At 44.9% G+C, this 22,669-nt stretch overlaps 1 protein-coding gene across 7 annotated transcripts in view; it reads right to left on the bottom strand.

Moving 5' to 3' along the window:
* The window catches only part of GNB1 (G protein subunit beta 1), a 106,552-nt gene that overhangs the window by 22,827 nt on the left and 61,056 nt on the right, over positions 1-22,669 (bottom strand). For all 7 annotated transcript variants that reach the window (XM_063787472.1, XM_063787454.1, XM_016952429.4 and 4 more), the window contains 3 exons: positions 17,348-17,450; positions 9,776-9,814; positions 7,693-7,799 (listed from right to left, as the gene is read on the bottom strand). In XM_063787472.1, coding sequence (XP_063643542.1) covers positions 7,693-7,799; positions 9,776-9,814; positions 17,348-17,404 — 203 coding nt within the window. In that variant the 5' untranslated portion in view covers positions 17,405-17,450. The remainder of the gene's footprint in view (positions 1-7,692; positions 7,800-9,775; positions 9,815-17,347; positions 17,451-22,669) is intronic.

Raw genomic sequence — 22,669 nt, 5'->3', positions numbered from 1 at the left:
CTTTTGTTGCCCAGGCTGGAGTGCAATGGTGCGTCGGCTCACTGCAACCTCCACTTCCCAGATTCGAGCAATTTTCCTGCCTCAGCCTCCAAAGTAGCTGGGATTACAGACATGCACCACCACAGCCAGCTAATTTTGTATTTTTAGTAGAGACGGGGTTTCTCCACGTTAATCAGGCTGGTCTCGAACTCCCGACCCTCAGGTGATCCGCCCACCTCGGCCTCCCAAAGTTTTGGTATTACAAGCGTTGAGCCACTGCGCCCGACCATGAATTTTTTCATAACTATTTCCTTGCTCTGGCAACTGTGCTCAGTTCGGAATCCACATGTTGAAAAGGAGCTCCATACTACAAAGGAGAATATGAATAAGGAGCAAAAGAATTTCACCTTAGCAGGCAAGTAAGGTGGGTGAAAGGTAACTCCTGGGAACCACAGTTGCTTATGAGAGGTCCTAAGGAACCCTGTAGCACAGAATGCTGTTTTCAAGGAAGAGCAAGAAGGTTCCACTGTTTGATGCAGGGATATCTGTCAGTACGGTAAATGATAGTATAAGGATTTTTAATTTTAAAGATTCTATCAAACGCAGGGGTTTTGTTTGTTTTTGTTTGTTTGTTTGTTTGTTTGAGACAGAGTCTCGCTCTGTCACCCAGGCTGGAGTGCAGTGGTGTGATCTCGGCTCACTGCAACCTCTATCTCCTGGGTTCAAGTGATTCTCATGCCTCAGCCTCCCAAGTAGCTGGGATTACAGGTACGTGCCACCACACCCGGCTAATTTTTGTATTTTTAGTAGAGATGGGGTTTCCCCATGTTACCCAGGCTGGTCTCCAACTCCTGGCCTCAAGTGATCTGCCCGCCTTGGCCTCCCAAAGTGTTGGGATTACAGACATAAGCCACAGCGCCTCAAAACACAGGTTTTAACTATTTCAGCTGTGAACATATGTGGCTTCTTAAAGCTGACCTAAAGCTGGAGTAATGCTCTCTCAAGTTTTGTTGATAACTCTGACACTTTTAATATCAAACTAGATGTTTTGATACAGGTGTCAATGAGTTTAAGAACAAATACAAACCTTTTCACCTGCACTTTATTACAAAATTTATCACAGAACTAAAAACTAAGTGCAGGCTCCCATCCTATTATTTTTCAGATGCAATTTTTTTTTTTTTGAGAGAGAGTCTCACTCTGTCACCCAGGCTGGAGCTCGCTCCAACCTCTGCCTCCCAGATTCAAGCAATTCTCGTGCGTCAGCCTTCCCATTAGCTGGAATTACGGGTGTGCACCACCATGCCTGGCTACTTTTTTGTATTTTTAGTAGAGACAGGGTTTTGCCATGCTGGTCTCGAACTCCTGAGCTCAATCTGCCTGCCTCGGCTGGGATTACAGGCGTAAGCCACCGCACCCAGCCTTCAGTTGCAATTCTTAAAGCAAACTTCTCAATCCAGGTTGTCATCAACATATTAAACATTTAAAATTATTTCTACGTAATGGTATAATGTTCCCACTCTAGCTTTATTTCTGCCCAGCCCTTCTGAGACTTTCTGTCGAGTATCAGAGCTGATCTAAAGCAGCTCATCCTCCTAGATTAGGAGGATCACCTTTACAGAGGTCTCCCGGTCAGAGAGCTTAATAACTGCTGACTTCCAGAGGGATTAGGGACACGTAAGCTGTCCACTGATCCTCCAGAAGGTGAGAGAAGACATGCCTCCTAGTCCCGGGTCAGGGAGCTGTTGGAAAGCTGGGTTCACGTTGCCTAGTAGTGCCTTTACCTACTCAAAAATCAATTATCTGAGGTGCCACTCACCTAGAACATAGAGGCAAGGGCCAGGAAGCAAGCTAACAGGCTCCAGGACCCTGAAAGTAGCTGTCAAAAATCAAAACACCTAATGCCCTTCATTTTACTCAAAGGAGGGAGGGTGGTGGCTCATGCCTGTAACCCCAGCACTTTGGGAGGCTGAGATAAGAGGATTGGTTAAGTCCAGGAGTTTGAAACCAACATGGGCAACAAAGGGAGACCCTGTCTCCACAAAAAAAAAATATATATATTTTTTGAGATGGAGCCTCGCTCTGTCACCCAGGCTGGAGGATCTCGGCTAACTGCAAGCTCTGCCTCCTGGGTTCATGCCATTCTCCTGCCTCAGCCTCCCAAATAGCTGGGACTACAGGCACCTGCCACCGCACCTGGCTTATTTTTTGTATTTTTAGTTGAGACAGGGTTTCATTGAGTTAGCCAGGATGGTCTCGATCTCCTGACCTCGTGATCCGCCCACCTCAGCCTCCCAAAGTGCTGGGATTACAGGCCTGAGCCACCGCGCCCGGCCCACAAAAAATATTTTTTAAAAATTAGCTGGGCACAGTGATGTGCACCCGTGGTACCAGCTACTCAGGAGGCTGAGGCAGGAGGATTGCTTGAGCACAGCAGTTCAACGCTTCAGTAAGCTAGGATCGCACCACTGCATTCTAGCCTGGACGACAGAGTGAGACCCAGTCTCAAAAAAAAAAAAAAAAGTTGCCTTTTAGTACAAATATATTGATAAACATATTACAAATGTACATCTGATACATTAATACATACATACATAACAAGTAATCATTGTGGGCCTTGCATGTAGTTTTCTTTTTTGTTTGTTTTTTTGAGACAGAGTCTCACTCTGTCACCCAGGTTGGAGTGCAGTGGTGCAATCTTGGCTCACTGCAACCTCTGCCTCCTGGGTTCAAGCGATTATCCTGCCTCAGCCTCCTGAGTAGCTGGGATTACAGGCACCCACCACGAAGCCTAGTTAACTTTTGTATTTTTGGCAGAGACAGGGTTTCACCATATTGGGCAGGCTGGTCTCAAACTCCTGACCTCAGGTGATCCACCCGCCTTAGCCTCCCAAAGTGCTGGGATTATAGGCGTGAACCACGGTGCCTGGCCTCTCATGTAGCTTTATTTGTGTTTTGTTTTGTTTTTTGAGGCAGAGTCTCCATCCGTCACCCAGGCGGGAGTGCAATGTGCGTGTGTGTGTGTATATATACATATATATATATATATTTTTCTTTTTTTGAGATGGAGTCTCACTCTGTTGCCCAGGCTGGAGTGCAGTGGTGTGATCTTGGCTCACTTCAACCTCCAGCTCCTGGGTTCAAGCGATTCTCCCACCTCAGCCTCTTGAGTGCAGCTGAAACTACAGGCACTCGCCACCACACCTGGCTAATTTTTGTATTTTTAGTAGAGATGGGGTTTCACCATGTCAGCCAGGCTGCTCTCGAACTCCTGAAGTCAAGCGATCCACCTGACTTGGCCTCCCAAAGTGCTGGGGTTACAGGTGTGAGCCACCGCGTCTAGCCTCATGTAGTTTTGAAAGACAAACTAGGCCGGGCACAGTGGCTCACGCCTGTAATCACAGCACTTTGGGAGGCCGAGGCGGGCAGATCACGAGGTCATGAGATCGAGACCACCCTGGCTAACACGGTGAAATCCCGTCTCTACTAAAAAGACAACAAAAAAAATTAGCCAGGCGTGGTGGCGGGTGCCTGTAGTCCCAGCTACTCGGGAGGCTGAGGCAGGAGAATGGTGTTAACGTGGGAGGCAGAGCTTGCAGTGAGCTAAGACAGCACCATTGCACTCTAGCCTGGGTGACAGCGAGACTCCGTCTCAAAAAAAAAGAAAGACAAATTAGTAGTCATTTCTACTGTTTCCGAGTGTCCATAAATCAAACAAACACAGTTAAAGGAATGTTATTCATAGGCCAGACGCAGTGGCTCACGCCTGTAATCCCTGCACTTTGGGAGGCCGAGGTGGGCAGATCATGAGGTCAGGAGATCGAGACCATCCTGGCTAACATGGTGAAACCCAGTCTCTACTAAAAATACAAAAAAATTAGCCGAGCGTGGTGGCAGGTGCCTATAGTCCCAGCTACTCGGGAGGCTGAGGCAGGAGAATGGCGTGAACCTGGGAGGCAGAGCTTGCAGTGAGCCGAGATCGCACCACTGCAGTCCAGCCTGGGTGACAGAGCGAGACTCCGTCTCAAAAAAAAAAAAACAACAAAAAAACAAAAAAACTGGTATTCATAAATTATAGCTTTAAAAACATCTTAAGCAATAACATTTGTTTATGAAGGCAGGAAATATGAAGATTAAAGAAAATATATACCCTCCCCACTCTGTCATGTGGTGGGGGGCAGGAGAAGGGACAGCATTAGGAGAAATACCCATGTAAATGACAAGTTAACAGGTGCAGCAAACCAACATGGCACATGTATTCCTATGTAACAAATCTGCACATTGTGCACATGTACCCTAGAACTTAAAGAAAAAAAAAAGCTTGTGGAACAAGGAGATATAGATATACATGTATATATATACACACACATACATACACACACACACACACACACACACACCCTCCCCCCAAAAAACCTCTTTTGGACCTTAAAGAGGCAAACACTGGCCTATCCAGAAAAAAACGGCTATTTAGAACAAGCAATCTGTAGAAGGCTCTGAAAAGCAGAGGTTCTCCATAATATCATTTTGGTTTTCTCATGACTGTGCAATTATACAACAAATGCCATGCACCTAGCACCCTGTCCAAGAACATGGACCAATGTGGCACCCCAGCCTCCCACAGGCCTCACTGAAGACCGCCTTGCTCACAGGGTGGCCATGACTCTGAACTTGGTCTTGTTTTGTCAGCCCTTGCTTTTCTTCCTTCTAATCCTGGGGCTTTCAAGGCACAAAGTGTGTTTGAGACAGACGGAACATAAAGCCTCCCATGCGAGGATCTGGCGCCCACCCCACCCACCCTGAGCCCCCAGCCCCACCTCCACTGCTCAGTTCACACACCCATCTCTTTGGTCCCTGAACACACCTGTCTGCAGGTCACTCTCATCCCTTCCAGACTACCCAGCCCAGAGCCCAGCTGGTGAAGGAGACATATTACTTGGCAGTGCAGTGCTCTGAGTACCTGAACACTGCCCAGCAACAGCACTGTCTACTCCACTAACCTGCCTAATCTGCACATCAGTGTTCCCACACATGGAGGAAAGGCCCCAGAGGTAACATACTGTTTTGTTTTCCATCTACTTTTGACAATAAATTCTAACACAGATAGACTAGTAACAACATTTTTTCTTTTTTTTTTTTTTGAGTCAGTGTCACTCTGTCACCCAGTGGTGCAATTTCGGCTCACTGTAACCTCCACGTGCCTCAGCCTTCCAAGTAGCTGGGACTACAGCTACCATGCCCAGCTAATTTTTAAATTTTTAGCAGAGATGGTGTTTCGCCATGTTGGCCAGGAGGCTGGTTTCGAACTCCTGACCTCAAGTGATCCGCCCACCTCAGCCTCCCAAAGTGCTGGGATTACAGGTGTGCGCCACTGCATCCAGCCAGAACATTTTTTAAAAAATTCTTTTTAATTTTTTAAAGGAATAACTTTGAATTCACAAAGTATATTCTTATTTACTTATTTATTTAGAGACAGGGTCTCACTCTGTCGTGCAGGCTGAAACGCAGTGGGGTGATCTCGAATCACTGCAAGCTCTGCTTCCCTGACTCCTGGGTTCAAGTGATCCTCCCACCTCGGCCTCCTAAGTAGCTGGGACTCCAGGTGCGCACCACAACAACCAACTTATTTTTGTACTTTTTGTAGAGAAGGGGTCTCGCCATGTGACCTAGGCTGATCTTGAACTCCTGGGCTCAAGCCATTCGCCTGCCTTGGCCTCCCAAAGTGCTGGGATGAGAGGCATGAGCCAATGTGCCTGGTTACTTATTTATTTTGAATATTTAAACGAATTTTTGACAAGTAATTATATGTATATTTATGGAGTACAATGTGATATTCTGATATATATCCACATTGTGAAATAAATCAATCAAGCTAATCAACATACCCATCACTTCCCATTTGCTCTGTGGTGGGAACACTTAGTCTACTTTACTAACAATTTTGAAACACACGTTATTATGAACTAGTCTCCGTGCTGTGTGGCACATTTCTAAAATTTATTCCTAACTAAAACTCTGTACCCTCAGAATATCATCTCCCCACTTCCCCACCCTCCCCCTTCCCACTTTTATTCTTTCTGACTCCTGCTGTCATTGGAACCATCATGCGAGCTCTCATTTGCATGGGGAATTGTATGGGATACTATATAGAACAAACTAAAGATAGAATCTTTTGTTCTCTAGCTGTTTGTGCTCTAAAGCGGACAATTTCACGAACAAAGAAAAAGCCTAGCAGAAAATTCCACGCTAACAACGGAATACAAAGAAATACTACTCAAAGAAGGGCATGTTAAAAATTGTTATGTCAGGTGCTTCAACGAGCATGTCACAGTTACACAAATCAAACAGTACTTTATTAAATTATTTAGATAGAACAGGCACCAAATAAGACTTTGTAATAGCCTCTAAATCAGAGTGTGGGGTCACGGAAGGGAGATGCCTGGTGGAGAAGAAAGGGGTATAATTTAAAGTACAAGAAATAGGCTAGAAGTGGTGGTGGCTCACACCTATAATCTCAGCACTTTGGGAGGCTGAGGTGGAAGGATCACTTAGGGGCCAGGAGTTTGAGACCAGTGTCAGCAACAAAGGGAGACCCTGTCTCTGTAAAAAACCAAAAAATATTAGCCAGGCATGGTGGCACATGCCTGTGGCCTATGCCACTTGGGAGGCTGAGTAGGAAGGCTTGCTGGAGCCTAGGAGGTCGAGGCTGCAGTGAGATATGATCACACCACTGCACTCCAGCATGACTGACAGAGTGAGACCCTGCCTCAAAAAAAAAAAAAAGAGGCCGGGCGTAGTGGCTCACGCCTGTAACCCCATCACTTTGGGAGGCCGAGGCGGGTGGATCATGAAGTCAGGAGATCCAGACCATCCTGGCTAACATGGTGAAACCCCATCTCTACTAAAAATACAAAAAAAATTAGCCGGCGTGGTGGCAGGCGCCTGTAGTCCCAGCTACTCGGGAGGGTGAGGCAGGAGAATGGCGTGAACCCGGGAGGCGGAGCTTGCAGTGAGCCGAGATTGCGCCACTGCACTCCAGCCTGGGTGACAGAGTGAGACTCCGTCTTTAAAAAAAAAAAAAAAAAAAGAGAAAAGAAAAGAAAAAATAGGAGCCCATGAAGGGAATTATCTCTTGGGATGGTAAACCAAAGGAAGGCAGGGCAGACAGGCCAGATGAGAGAATGGTGAGAGCAGCTCACAGCGCATTCCCGTGTGTCTGCCGCAGCAAAGCACACACAGCACAATGCTGTTCTAAGGCTCAATACACTTAAGCCCTCAGGATCCTCGGGGCAGGTTCTGTGATTTCCTGAGCCAGGGCACTGAAATCACAAGAGGGTGAGGGCCAACCAGCCCTGAGAAACAGGCACAGAGAGGTAACTTCCCCAAGTTCACATAAGTAGGATGCAGTAGAACTGGGAAGACAGAGGCCTAGAAACTGAAAGAGACAGGAGAAGGGAGAAAGAAAAACCAGAACTTGTATTAATGTGATTCAGACAGTGAAGAAATGGCAGTGTTCTTTCAGCCCAGGTAAGTGGAAAACTGGACAGGGAATATGCACCTGTGAACGCTGCACCTTGCGTGCCCAGAGTTCTGATTCAACTTCCTAATGTCTTCACTGCACAGCACAGCAAATGGGTTCAGGTACTTTTCCCCTAGGACAACAGAGCAGCCCCTGAATGTATCAAGCAGCATCCTGCTCATGCCCACGCCTACCTGGAGTCTGTGCCCCAGTGCATGGCGTAGATCTTGGCCAGGTGCCCCCGCAGTGTCCTCCTCGTGCGCATTTGGATTCTTCCCACTGGGTCGATGTTGTTTGTGATCTTGAAAATAAAAACATTTCTGTAAATCAACATCTGTGATTAAACGATTCTCCTCATCTCCCATCCTTGTCAAGGCTGTTGGCTCGCCCACTGTGCCTACCTCTTCCCAGCCCTTCCCACAGTTCTCCAGTGGCTTCCACTGTGGCATTCTGCACTGAACCCCTTCCGTACCTCTTACCAAGTCTCAGTCTGGCTGGTCATCAGGAACCTGTGTGCCCTGCCCTCCAATGCACGCACACGAACATGGCCAGCCTTGAAGCACTTGCTGTTCCCTTCCTGCCTCCTTCCTCCTCTCCCTGTCCATCCAGGACCATCTCCTCCTAGGTCTCTGAGTTCTTTGAGATCTCGCAACTCTTCTTATGACACCACACAGATGTCCCACACCACAATTTAATAGCTGGTTCCTATGTCAGGCTATGTGTGGGCCTGCATGACACCTGCTTCTGCACGACCATCACTTGGAGCACCAGCTGTACACACACCTGCTGAGCCCATCCTACATATAGACACTGATGTTAATGAGTTTAGGTTGGCAAACGGAGTAAGTGGATTACAATAGTGGGTTTTAAAAACGGACAGTCCAAAGTGCTTCTCAGAATTGAAATTCAGGTAATTCTGTGTAGCCTAATTTTTTTTTCTTTAACTTACAATTTAACCTCAATTAAAGTGCATCCCCTAAAGCATTTAGACAATGTAAAAAACTTAATCATCTTCAGTAGAAGTAGGAATATAGTTTTTCTTTCACATTTCTGTCCAATTATTTGGACTTTATTTTTATTATCTTTTTTTTTTTTTTTTTTTTTGAGATGGAGTCTCGCTCTGTCTCCCAGGCTGGAGTGCGGTGGTGCGATCTCTGCTCACTGCAACCTCTGCCTCCCGGGTCCAAGCAATTCTCCTGCCTCAGCCCCGAGTAGCTGGGATTACAGGTGTGTGCCACCATGCCTGGCTAATTTTTGTATTTTAGTAGAGACAGGGTTTCACCATGTTGGTTAGGCTGGTCTCGAACTCCTGACCTCAAGTGATCCACCTGCCTCGGCCTCCCAAAGTGCTGGGATGCACTTCATTTTTTCAATAAGGTGAAGTTCACGTAACATCCAATTAATCACTTTGAAGTCTACAGTTCAGTGGCATTTAGTACACTCATTGTTGTAAAACCACTGCCACCATCTAGTTCCAAACCATCTTCCAAAAGGAGACCAGACATTGATTCAGCAGTCACTCCCTGTTCACTTCCTCTCCCTCTCTCCCCTAACACCCCTGCTGGCCACTAGTCCACTCTGTCTCAGTGAATGTTACTATTCTAGATATTTCATATAAATAGAACTAAACAATACATAGCCATTTGTTTGGCTTCTCTCACTATCGTAATATTTATGGGGCTTATCCACGTTGCAGCCTCTGACTGTACTGAGGTCCATTTAATGGCTGATAATACTCCAGGGCACAGAGACACCACAATTTGTTTCTCCACTCATTCATTTATGCACATTTTGGTTGTTTCTACATTTTGGCTATTGTGAATGGTGCTGCTATGTACATGTGTGTGTTTGAAAAGCAGTGTTCAATCCTGTTGGGCATATATTTAATGGCAGAACTGCTGAGTCATACAATAATTCTATGTTTAACTTTTTGAGGTATTATCAAATTGGATATTAGAAATAGAAGTTCTGAGGCAGATTCTGTTGAGGAGAGGAGCTTCAAAATATCTTATTTTAAGACAATAACAATATTTTACAACTATTACCCTCTGTAACAGGTAGATGATTATTCAAGGCTTGAGATATCTCATTTTTATCTCAATAAGCCCCTCTATTTCCTATGCCTACCATCAGAATGACTTCTTAATCAAAGCAGTGGCTTGGCATCCTCACTGCGCAACAGAGAATGCAAGCAGAGCCCTCCCGAGGCTCCAGGTGTGGGTGCCGTGCTAGCCTCCTCACAGGCAGATGGCTCTGCGTGACTCAGTGGGCTCTTACCTGAGAGAGAGTTGCATCTGCACATGCTTTCCTGGCGTCCTGGGAAGCAAGGACAGTGAGAAATTAGCAACCTTTCAGATACATTCAATCTTAGGTCCACACATACCAAAGTTTCAAAGAGAGCTTTCCTAAGCTGTCAGGAGCGAAAGCAGAATGTGAAAGAACGGCAGCGTCTCCTTGCATCTCAACACCCCATGGTCTACTGCCATCTGTGGACTGTCCAGGCCACGCTGAACAGAGAACCAGTAGTACCCAAATCTGTCTAAGACCTGCAGCACAATACTCCTGGGGACCCACAGCTGTGGCCAGCACCGAGGAGACCACACTGCAAGCTGGGGCAGCACCCACACACCCGGGACCCTGGTGCTGCCTGTGCCCTCACTGCTGCCCTCACTGCTGCACAGGCTGGCACACACGCCTCTTGCTCTTTTTACAAAGCCCGTCTAGGGTCAGGAAGGCTGTGGCCCAAAGAAAAGGTCTATTTAAAAAAAAAAAAAAAAAGTCTAAAAAGGACCAGATACCCAGCCCAAAAAAACTTTTCTTCAGATTGCATTAACTAAGTACTTTGTTTTCAAGAGAAACAATCATTAATTCTAAATTCTATGGAGGGCGCGGTCTCACGTCTGTAATCCTAGCACTTTGGGAAGCTGAGGCAGGAGGATCTCTTGAGCCCATGAGTTCAAGACCAGCCTGGGCAACAAAGTGAGACCTTGTCTCTACTAAAAATAAAAATTAAAAATTTAAGGAAAATAGGCTGGGTGCGGTGGCTCACACCTATAATCCCAGCACTTTGGGAGGCCGAGGTGGGTGGATCACCTGAGGTCAGGAGTTCGAGACCAGCCTGGCCAACGTGGTGAAACCCCATCTCTACTAAAAATACAAAAAATAGCTGGGTGTGGTGGCACACGCCTGTAATCCCAGCTACTCAGGAGGCTGAGGCAGGAGAATCACTTGAACCCGGGAGGCGGAGGTTGCAGGGAGCTGAGACCGCGCCACTGCACTCCAGTCTGGGAAACAGAGCAAGACTCCATCTCAAAAAAAAAACAAAAATAATAATAAAATAAAATAAAGGAAAACAAAGAAAAATAAATAAATTCTATGGAAAACGAGCAAGGGACCTGGAGCCGGACAATCAGATGTACATGAGCCTCTTGGCTGTTCTCGTTGCTCATCTACAAATGACCTGCGGCTGCAGGTAGGCACTGTGAGGGGATCCACCAATGCTAACTCAAGTGTCTTCATTACTAAGGGATCAAAGTTACTAGAAAATAGACCTGGAAATCTCAAAAGAGAACGTGCGTTTAGAAATAGAAAGGTGCGTAACATGAAGGAAACTAAGACAATGGCTAACAGGTTTAAAATTTGAGTGTTGGTATAATTTTTTTTTAAATCACATTTTTTTTTTTTTTTTTTGGAGACAGAGTCTCGCTCTGTCTTGCCCAGGCGGGAGTGCTGTGTCGCGATCTCAGCTCACCGCAGCCTCCGCCTCCCAGGTTCAAGTGATTCTTCCCGTCTCAGCCTCTTGAGTAGCTGGGACCACAGGCGTGTGCCACCACACCGGCTAATTTAGTATTTTTAGTAGAGATGAGGTTTCACCATATTGGCCAGGCTGGTCTAGAACTCCTGACCTCAGGTGATCCGCTCATCTCAGCCTCCCAAAGTGCTGGGATTACAGGCGTGAGCCACCCCGCCCGGCCTCTTTTTTTTTTAAACTATGTATTTATTTATTTTTATGACAGGATCTGGCTCTGTTGCCCAGCCTGGAGTGCAGTGATGTCATCACAGCTCACTGCAGCCTCGACCTCCTGGGCTCAGGTGACCCTCCCACGTCAGCCTCCTGAATAGCTGGGACTACAAGCATGCATTACTATGCCCGGCTAATTTTTTTTTTTTTTTTTGTAGAGATGGGGATCTCGTCATGTTGCCTGTGGCTGGTCTTGAACTCCTGGGCTCAAATGATCCTTCCCCCTTGGCCTCCCAAAGTGTTGGGATTATAGGGGAGAGCTACCACGCCCAGCTGACACTTTCTAGTAAGAAAAATGTGTTTATATGCTGTCATCTGACCATCTACTTTCAAAATGGCAAATGGCATGTGCAGCCCTTACAGGCGTGTGTCCAAGTGCCCCACATGGGGGAGGTGGAGGACGAGTTCCCAGCGGTTCAGGCTTTTGGGGCAAACTGCTCACTGCAAATGATTTCTACTTTAGGAAGCTTGTGGGAATATTATAAACTGATAATACGGAAATATATTGGTCAGGCGCAGTGGCTCATGCCTGTAATCCCAACACCTTAGGCGGCTGAGGTGGGTGGATCACCTGAGGTCAGGAGTTCAAGACAAGCCTGGCCAACATGGTGAAACCCCATCCCTACTAAAAACACAAAAATTAACCAGGCATGGTGGCTGGCACCTGTAATCGTAACTATTCCGGGAGGCTGAGGCAGGAGAATCGCTTGAACCCGGGAGGCAGAGGTTGCAGTGAGCTGAGATCACACCACTGTACTCCAGCCCGGGCGACAGAGCGAGACTCTGTTTTAAAAAAAAAAAAAAAAAAAAAAGGAAATATACTGAGATTATTATAAATATACCAAATTTATACATTCCAAATTCATCTTTAGTTAAGCTCTTTATTGGTCATTCTGCTTATAATTAAGACACACACAAAAAAATCGAGTATTTCTATGCAAGCAGTAACATTTGGAGTAAGGGGGATGAAGAACACTTAGAGCAGCAGAAGTCTTTTTGTCAAAGAATTTTACTGGCAAGTACTGAGTTTAATATTTGTTTTTGAAATACTATTCTTGTTGATGTTACAGCCTTTGATTTTAAAACATCATAAGAAAATTTAAAATGGAGAAAATAAAACATGAGATTTAAGCAACTTCCCCCGGTTAGTGTCCAATGACTAAAATGAGTTTCTTAAGGTACAGTGTAACAGACTGTGGTGATACTACTGTTAAACCGAAGGAAAAACTACTGTAAAAACAACACACAGATAACTTCAATTCAATCTTTATTTTAGCCAATAACCAGCTTATTTAACTGAGTGCAGCACTTTGCAGAACAGACACCTTCAACTTTTAAAACTGTAGGAAGAAGTCTTTTAATGGAAACAAGCTCTATAACTGCTTAACAAAGAAGAAAAAGTCTTCAAGTTCTTTCAGATTAATTTCCAGTTTAATGGACTCCTGTAGATACATATTATGATGTCCACTTAAACCAGAGATGAACATATCCAAGCCACTCATCAGTTGATTTCTCATTCTTTTTGGATTTGTCAAATGACACAGTAACACACTTACTTTGGGGTTTCATCCTAAATTAAAGCCTGGGCCCTGCTCAGCATGGAGTCGCTGAACGTTTTGGACCGGGCATCCACTGCAGCTGCCTCTTGCACGAATGGACCCTGCTCCCTTGCACTGGCTGGCATGCCGCTCCAGAACACATCTGCGCCTGTGCATCCTGTGGAGCTTTCCTTACTCCATCAGCTACTCTGTGTATTTTAAGGCACACCATGTTTTAATCAGAATCCCTTTGAGAGCCTGTGTTTCCTCAATAATAATCAAAAGGAGCATGCAAGATCCTTTAAGGGTCTTTTGGCTGAAAAACAAATCTAAGAAAGAAAACAGCCCCTTTTAGAATCATCTACAATTTCTTGTTTGATTCACTATGCTCTGCATTCTTTAACAAGCATGTATTCCTTGGGCAATCAGGAAAAAATGTTCTACATTTTAAAAATAAGTCTTCCTTTCCCATTTGGGGTAAAAGAACTTCAACAGCTTTTGCTGTCCCTGTCTCGTGCAAAGGAACTAACACAGCGTGGTTCCTGGTACTTCGGAGACAAAGCAGCTAGGCGCCTCTCCTAGTGAACGACCCACTGCGGGGGCCATGACCTGCCTGTGGCTGCTGCGCACAGCAAACGGAACCAGGAGACTTGGGACAAAAACGGTGTCAAATATCTCAATTAAAATATATTAATTACACATTGCATAATAAATAATATTTTAGATATACTGCCTTAGATAAAATTTGTTGGGCCAGGCATGGTGGTTCACACCTGCCAGCACTTTGGGAGGCTGAGGCTGGAAGATCCCTTGAGCCCCAGGAGTTCAAGACCAGCTGGGGCAACATGGTGGACTCTGTCTCTACAAAAATGAAAAAAACCAGCCAGGTGTGGCAGCATGCTCCTGTAGTTCCAGCTACTCGGGAGGCTGCAGTGAGCTGTGATCGCACCACTGCTCTCCAGCTTGGATGACTGACAGAGACCCTGTCTCAAAACACACAAACAAAAAAATGAAAAAAACCTTGTTAGGGTTAATTCCACCCGTTTCTTTTCATTCTTTTTCAAGAGACAGGGCCTTCCTACCTTACAAAGGCTGGTCTCAAGCTTTTGGGCTCATGCAATCCTCCTGCCTTGGTGTCCCAAAGTACTGGGATTAACGGCATGAGCCACGGTGCCTGGCCGTCTCTCTTTTTACTTTTTTTTTTTTTTTTTTTTTTGAGACGGAGTCTCGCTCTGTCTCCCAGGCTGGAGTGTGCAGTGGCGCGCTCTCGCCTCACTGCAAGCTCCACCTCCCAGGTTCACGCCATTCCCTGCCTCAGCCTCCCAAGTAGTTGGGACTACAGGCGCCCACCACCACGACACCTGGCTAATTTTTTTTGTATTTTTTTTTCTTTTAGTAGAGACGGGGTTTCACCGTGTTAGCCAGGATGGTATCGATCTCCTGACCTTGTGATCCACATGCCTCAGCCTCCCAAAGTGCTGGGATTACAGGCGTCAGCCACCACGCTCGACCTCTTTTTACATTTTTTTATGTGGCAACAAGAGCATGTGGGGAATGTCACGTGACATTTGTGCCAGCCCAAGAGGGAGCCCCCTGTGCAAGAAGGCCCTGGGGAATTCACAACGTGACAGGGTCCAAACCTCGGGAGGAGGTGCAACAGTTCCTTTTGGCCTTAATTTTTTAAATTTGGGTGTCTTTCACCTGTGCCATACAAGCTCTTTCCATCTGCTATGAATAGATCCAAGTCCACTATTTGTGAACAACTTATAGCTGTCAGAAAAACAAAATTTCTTCAAATATGCCAAATCACACTACTATTTAAGACATTTTCAGGGTAAACTTTAAAATTCTGATTTCTAGGCCGGGCGTGGTGGCTCATGCCTGTAATCCCCGCACTTTGGGAGGCCGAGGTGGGCGGATCACGAGGTCAGGAGATCGAGACCATCCTGGCTAACACGGTGAAACCCCATCTCTACTAAAAGTACAAAAAATTAGCCGGGTGTGGTGGCGGGCGCCTATAGTCCCAGCTCCTCAGGAGGCCGAGGCAGGAGAATGGTGTGAACCCAGGAGGAGGAGCTTGCAGTGAGCTGAGATCGCGCCACTGCACTCCAGCCTGGGGAACAGGGCGAGACTGTCTCCAAAAAAAAAAAAAAAAAAAAAAAAAATCTGATTTCTATAAGAAGAAATATAGTCTCAAAAGCAGGTGGTAAAGAGCTGAGAGTGTTCTGAACCCCCCCAAAAACCCAATTAGATTATTATTAAATAACAACAGTTTGCTTTTCTTTTTTACTTGCCAAAAACCATGCTGACTTAAAATGAACAGCAGAAGCTTAAGTATTAAGTCAGGCAAAATTTGAATACCTTTTGGTTTTATTTAAATAGATATTTCAGAGAATAATTTTATATCAAACTAAATATTTCAGAACACATTTGATTAATTTTGGTGGAGGGGACATGTTAAACAAGTCTGATCAGAGCAAACTATTAAAAAAATCTAAGTCTTCCCTATTCACCTATGTAAGATCTTTTAAATGTTGAGATTTAAAATTCTTACAGTAGAGGATGCGTTGCTTTCTCTGTGGCTGTAAATCTCAGAGAATTCCATTATTTCTTCTCAAGTTCAGGAACAAGTTGCCTAAAATTATGTTGGTGTTTCTCTCTCCAAATCCTGGTGGGCTTTCTAAACATGTAATTGGCCGTTTAAAAGGAAATACTAGGCTTCATCCTTGCACTGGAGTCAGAAAAATAAACTGTTGTTTATTTTATTTTACTGTATTTTGAGAAGGTGTCACTTTGTCACCTAGGCTGCAGTGCAGTGGTGCAATCACAGCTCACTATACAGCCTCAACCTCCTGGGCTCAAGTGATCCTCCTGGGTAGCTCGGACTACAGGTGCGCACCACCATACCCAGCTTATAAACTGTTATTTAGGTATGTACTGAATGTCATCAGCTTCCTGTACAGCAACACTCTGAAGAACAGCTAAAGCTTGACAGAGCAAACAAGAGTAAGCGAAAGCTCTTACATCAAATGGACAAAACCTAAAAACATACTGAAGATGTGGTTTTTCCTGAGAAGTCTGCCTCTTTTTCTCTTACTCTTCACATCAGCAGTTTCAGAAAGGAAACACATACTTGCATTAAATGTTTCTCTATAAAATATTTACTAGAAGTACTGCTTCACAAAAGTAGGAGCAGCAGAATGAATTCCATTTAGACCTACTGCTCCTCCCTTTTCAGAAAGTTATGAGGCAAGAGAATTGCATGAAAGAGGCTGCAGTGAGACGAGATCGCGCCACTGCACTCCAGCCTGGGCACAACAGAGTGAAACTCTCTCTCAAATAAAAGTTTATGAACTCTGCAATTTAACATCCTACATCAGTCACAGACTGGAATTTAATGTTTTAGAATTCTGTGAAAGGTATTCTTTTTACAGTGCAGTTTATTTACACATGGTAAATAAATTTATCTTCAATTTTTTTTTTATTTTTCAGGGTCTCACTCTGACGCCCATGTTGGAGTGCAGTGGCACAATCTTGGCTCACTGGATCCTCTGCCTCCCGGGTTCAAGGGATTCTCTGACCTTAGCCTCCTGAGTAGCTGGGAATACAGGCACACACCACCACACCCAGCTAATTTTTATATTTTTTGTAGAGATGGGGTTTCACTATGTTGCCCTGGCTGGTCTCGAACTCCTGACCTCAGGTGATCCACCCGCCTCGGCCACCCAAACTGCTGGGATTCCAGGCATGAGCCCCCCACACCCGGCCTCTATCTTGGATTTAGATATATCTGCTCCATCTAGCAGTCTATCAGAAGCTGTAGATTCCAATCATCACCGCTAGGGAAGATCTTTCAAAATTAGGAAAAAATACATCAGATATACCTGAAATACTTTTTTAATTGTTGTTAATACTCTTACTTTTAAGCAAGTTTTCTGCTGTCAATAGTCCCAATATTCAGGGGAGGGAGGTAGATATCACAGTCTGATCAGTGGCCCAGGGTATCACAAATTTTCAAGGTTATGATAAAGAATGCAAAAGACACTTATAAATTCTACAGAGACATCTGGTGTATATTTAAATAACAAATTGTATACAGAAAGCAAAATCCCGAAAACAATGTACTAGGCTAAGTATCTAGATCTATAATTAGTACATCCTGGGCCAACTAAGATTCAATTTCATATAAAACATAGAACAAGTCATCCTGTAAACCATTTTTCCTAAAACAAGTAACATCTAACTTGAAACTCAAATGATTAATAAAACCAAGCACACACAACTACATACTCGAATCTGGTTCTTAAGTTGCTCGGCCTCCTGCCGTAACTGGTCAAGCTCACTCATCTTCCGATCTTAGTGCTCTTCAATGCCACCTTCAAGAATGTGAGATCTGAAACAGAAAGACAAGCACAATCAATAAACAACTGTTGGATAATTTAATGAAGCAGGTGAGAAAAGTAAATTGAAAGTTTAAGGCAGGCGTGGTGGCTCAAGCCTGTAATCCCAGCACTTTGGGAGGCCGAGGCGGGCAGATCACGAGGTCAGGAGATCGAGACCATCCTGGCTAACACGGTCAAACCCCTTCTCTACTAAAAATACAAAAAAATTAGCCAGGCATGGTGGCAGGCGCCTGTAGTCCCAGCTACTTGGGAGGCTGAGGCAGGAGAATGGCGTGAACCTGGGAGGCAGAGCTTGCAGTGAGCCGAGATGGCGCCAGTGCACTCCAGCCCGGGCTTCACAGCAATACTCCGTCTCAAAAAAAAAAAGGAAAGTCTGAGAACTATGTTCTCATTACAAACCAGAGAACTTTTCTTCAGCATTCATCAGAACTTATACAATGGCTAGGTAGGGCCAGGTAAATAAAATATAATTATGATTATTTATTGGCTTTGCATAATATTACAATGTCTAAAATACTACTCAACATATGCTGGTGGGTTATAAAAAGAAAAATCTGTTAAGCATTTTTCATAAAAAAAATCTAGGTCTCCCTATAAATCCAAGAACATAAGACTGACATTTAGGCCAGGTGTGGTGGCTCATGCCTGTAATCCCAACAATTTGGGAGGCCAAGGCAGGTGGATCACTTCAGGTCAGGAGTTCAAGACCAGCCTGGCTAACATGGTGAAACCCGATCTCTACTAAAAATACAAAAATTAGCTGGGCATGGTGGCACACGCCTGTAATCCCAACTACTTGGGAGGCTGAGGTAGAAGAATCATTTGAACCTGGGAGGCAGAGGTTGCACTGAGCCAAAATCACACCACTGCATTCCGGCCTGGGTGACAGAGCGAGACTCCATCTCAAAATAAAAAAAATAAAACCTGACACTTAGGATAGCTATCGCATGAAGACCTAGGGGAAGTTACTTCAGGGAACGGGGGTGAGTGGCAACCTGGCAACCAAGAATCTCAAAGCCACCTCATCTCAGTAACCATGAACCGCTACCGGTCAAAAGCTGTCAGGATGCTCGCACGGCAATCCTGAGCACACAGGGTGTGTCCAGCAGTTTTTTGGCTCAGGGACAACCCACTCTCCCACCCAAGTGAGCCCTGGGATCCCAGCAGGCTCAGAAACAACACCTTGATCCTTATAGGTGCAGGCTAAATTAGGCTCAGTAGAAGCCGCCCTGCCTTCTCGCCCTACTCACGTTAGACAATATTCCTGAAATCAAAGTAAAAACTAAATCACCTTGTTAAACAAGAGACTTACTTTCCCAAGACAATGTCATAAATGGAGGCTGCATTTCTGACCAAGATCTTGGCTGTTAATGTATGACTGAAGATCTTGGCTGTTAAGTATGACTCAAGTATAACAAAGCTGAGGACACAGTTGCTCATGTCTTTAATCCCTTACAATTAGCTCTCACATGCAAGTACGGCTTATGCAAGCACTTCAATTTCCTACATAAATTACACAGAGGATCAATTTTACCATTTTAACTTTTGTGTAAAAGTCAAAAGGCTAATACAATATACATCAAAATCTAACTGATAGCAGTTATTTTCTTGAGATTAAAACCCATCTGTGGGAAACTATCCGATGACCTAAGAAGCTCAGCCGTCATAGTTTCCAGTCTGAACTTTCCTAATGTGCCTAAAGGAATTCAAATGACCTACAGTATAGATACTTTATGTCTACGGTCCACAGAACCAGAAAGGCCTGCAAGGCATGCCCCGTAACACGAGCACGCAGACCAGGCATCCTGCTGCCGCTGCTCTCTGGGGAGGCAGGGTGCACAGCAACACGGTGTCAGAAAGATTTCTGACCAAATAGTTGTTTCTAAAGGCATTATTTGAAACGGATGTTTTAATCATGAGGAAAGCTTCACTAAGGAAAAATACCTCAGGCCTCCCTGCACACATGGAGCATCACTGGAATTAGGTATGGACAAGGTCACACCTCAAGGGCAGTTTATTCTTAAGGGATAAGGCTGGTTAATTCTTTCCCTGGTTTTCACATATAAATCCTAGCGACTGCGATTTGTGGACGTTAATGTGTTAAGCAGTAAGAGTGCCAGGACAAGATGAGCAGTGTCTCAGATGGAAGCTGTCTGGATGCCTTGTGCTTTGCATTCTTTCTGCATGCCCTGACACTACTCACTTGTATTTCACACATGATCAAATTATATTATGCACACAATTTTACAGAGTTGGGGGTAGTTTTATTTCACCAGCACCCCGCACGCATAATAGAGAATTGTTCTTAGTCTGTACAGCTACTTTAATCCTTCCAAAATCAACATGAAGAAAACAAGTTAATGTTATGAAGTACCCCGAATTAAACTGTTTTAGTTAACACACACAGTTTCTGATCATTTCAACACTAAAAAGTAAAGCTAATTTTTATAGTACGGGACTAAAAACAACAAACTCCTGGGATCTCGGGAAAGAGAAACGCATGTTCTGAGATGCTTCAAAAATGATGTTCCGGCTGGGGGCGGTGGCTGACGCCTGTAATCCCAGCACTTTGGGAGGTTGCGGACAACGGATCACCTGAGGTCAGGAGTTTGAGACCAGCGTGGTTAACATGGAGAAACCCCATCTCTACTAAAAATACAAAAATTAGCCAGGCGTGGTGGTGTGTGCCTGTAACCCCAGCTACTCGGGAGGCTGAGGCAGGAGAATCGCTTGAACCTGGGAGGTGGAGGTTGCAGTGAGCCGAGATCTTGCCATTGCACTCCAGCCTGAGCAACAACAGCGAAACTCTGTCTCGAAAAAAAAAGAGATGTTTCTTGTGGCTGGAGGGTGGTGGGTGGGTGTGTAAAGGCCCAAATTCCATCATTAGGTGGGATAACTCCTGAAATCTTACATACTGCTTTTAATTAGATGTTCTTTTCACATATTATACAAGAACATGTACACAACAATCACCCAGCTGTATTGCTTGAGACTAGAGAAACAAATTTACCAAAAATCTAAGTATCTTTAAAATGAGCTCAATATAACTTAGTGACCTCACAAAATTTCAGAAGTAGTAATGCCAAAACTTGCTAACTTTCATCTTTAGTCACATGCAAAGAGAAAAAAACCAGACGGACTTCTTTTTCACAGTTAATAGCAGAAATTATTATAGCACTCTCCTGTGCCAACATTTGAGTTTCAATTCAGAGACTCAAAACCTACGTTTGTCAATTTTTTTTAAAAAGGCGTATTCCTGGCTGGGCATGGTGGGCTATAATCCCAACACTTTAGGAGGTCAAGTCGGGAGGACTGCTTGAATCCAGCAGTTTGCGACCAGCCTGGGCAATATGGCAACACGCTGTGTACACACACACACACACACACAATTTTTGTTAGCAATAAAAATAAATTTCCTGGTCAGACCCTCTTCAGTCCACACATAGAAGTGATAAGAAAAATCTATTGTCAGGCATTTCAATTTTTTTAAAAAAATTACATTCTCTAGTCTCCAGGATAAAGATATATTTTCTTTTCTTTTCTTTTTTGAGATGGAGTTTCACTCTTATCGCCCAGGCTGCAGTGCAATGATGCAATCTCTGCTCACTGCAACCTCTGCCTCCCAGGTTCAAGTGATTCTTTTGCCTCAGCCTCCCGAGTAGCTGGAATTACAGGCGTATGCTACCACGCTTGGCTAGTTTTTGTATTTTTAGTAGAGACGGGGTTTCACCACGTTGGCCAGGCTGTAAGGAACTCCTGACCTCAGGTGATCCGCCCGCCTCGGCCTCCCAAATGCTGGGATTACAGGTATGAGCCATCATGCCCGGCCTAAAAATGTATTTTCTACAATCAAATTGAAAAAAATTTTTGGAGATAAACTCAATGATCAGTACCATCTTTTTGTTATGTGGACACGCACCAGACACCCTGTGCAGGAGTTCAGGCACAGCAGTGAACTGGCTGATGGGATGAGGCAGGAGAGACGAGAAAACGTGACCATCACATTCCCCATGGGCTGCAAGGGCACCAGGTGCCAGGAAGAGTGAACTTAAGGGAAGCAAACAACCTTCTGGTTCCCATAAACAGCCTTCTCAGTGGCTCTTAGTTCACTTTACCGTGAAGACAGTGAACGAAACAAAAACGAACAGTGTACAAAGCATGATGCTTTTGTGTGTACAAAAAGGACAAACGCCAATGCCAGGGCAAGCCATCTTTTTTCTTTTTTTTTTGAGATGGAGTTTTGCTCTTGTTGCTGAGACTAGAGTGCAGTGGCACAGTGCTGGCTCACGGCAACCTCCGCCTCCCGATTTCAAGCGATTCTTTTGCCTCAGCCTCCTGAGTAGCTGGGATTACAGGCACATGCCACCACACCCGGCTAATTTTTTGTATTTTTAGTAGAGACAGGGTTTCATCATGTTGGCCAGGCTGGTCTTGAACTCCTGACCTCAGGTGATCCGCCCACCTCGGCCTCCCAAAGTGCTGGGATTACAGGTGTGAGCCACTGCGCCCGGCCCGCCATCTTTTTTCTAGACATATCAGATGTTATGGCGTTGTTTTTGGAGAAAGAGAAACAGGTTAGCAGCTTTTATTCTTCTCATTATTCTTCAAATATAGTTTGCTTACTAACCCCCCTACACACCAACACACGCATACAAAGTTAACAGAGGCTAATCTGGGGTCCTAGAACAAAGAAAAATTTTTTTCTTTATACTTTTCAGTTTCAATAAAATAAGTTAATATTACATTTTTTTTTTTTTTGAGATGGAGTCTCGCTCTGTCGCCCAGGCTGGAGTGCAGTGGCGCGATCTCAGCTCACTGCAAGCTCCACCTCCCAGGTTCACGCCACTCTCCTGCCTCAGCCTCTCCGAGTAGCTGGGACTACAGGCGCCCGCCACCACGCCCAGCTAATTTTTTATATTTTTAGTAGGGACGGGGTTTCACCGTGGTCTCCATCTCCTGACCTCGTGATCCGCCCGCCTCGGCCTCCCAAAGTGCTGGGATTACAAGAGTGAGCCACCGCGCCCAGCCTTAATGTTACATTTTTTTAAAAAAATCTCTGTGAGGGTCTCACACTGTTGCCCAGGGTGGAGTGAGTGGCATGATCATAGCTCACTGCAGTTCAAGCCATCCTTCTACCTTAGCCTCCAGAGTAGCCAGGACTACAAGCAGACTCCACCCATCACACCCAGCTATTTTTGAAATTTTTGGT

Source organism: Pan troglodytes, chromosome 1, assembly GCF_028858775.2.
Source record: "Pan troglodytes isolate AG18354 chromosome 1, NHGRI_mPanTro3-v2.0_pri, whole genome shotgun sequence".
Taxonomy (NCBI): Eukaryota; Metazoa; Chordata; class Mammalia; order Primates; family Hominidae; genus Pan; species Pan troglodytes.
This window is presented reverse-complemented; position numbering and strand designations above follow the sequence as displayed.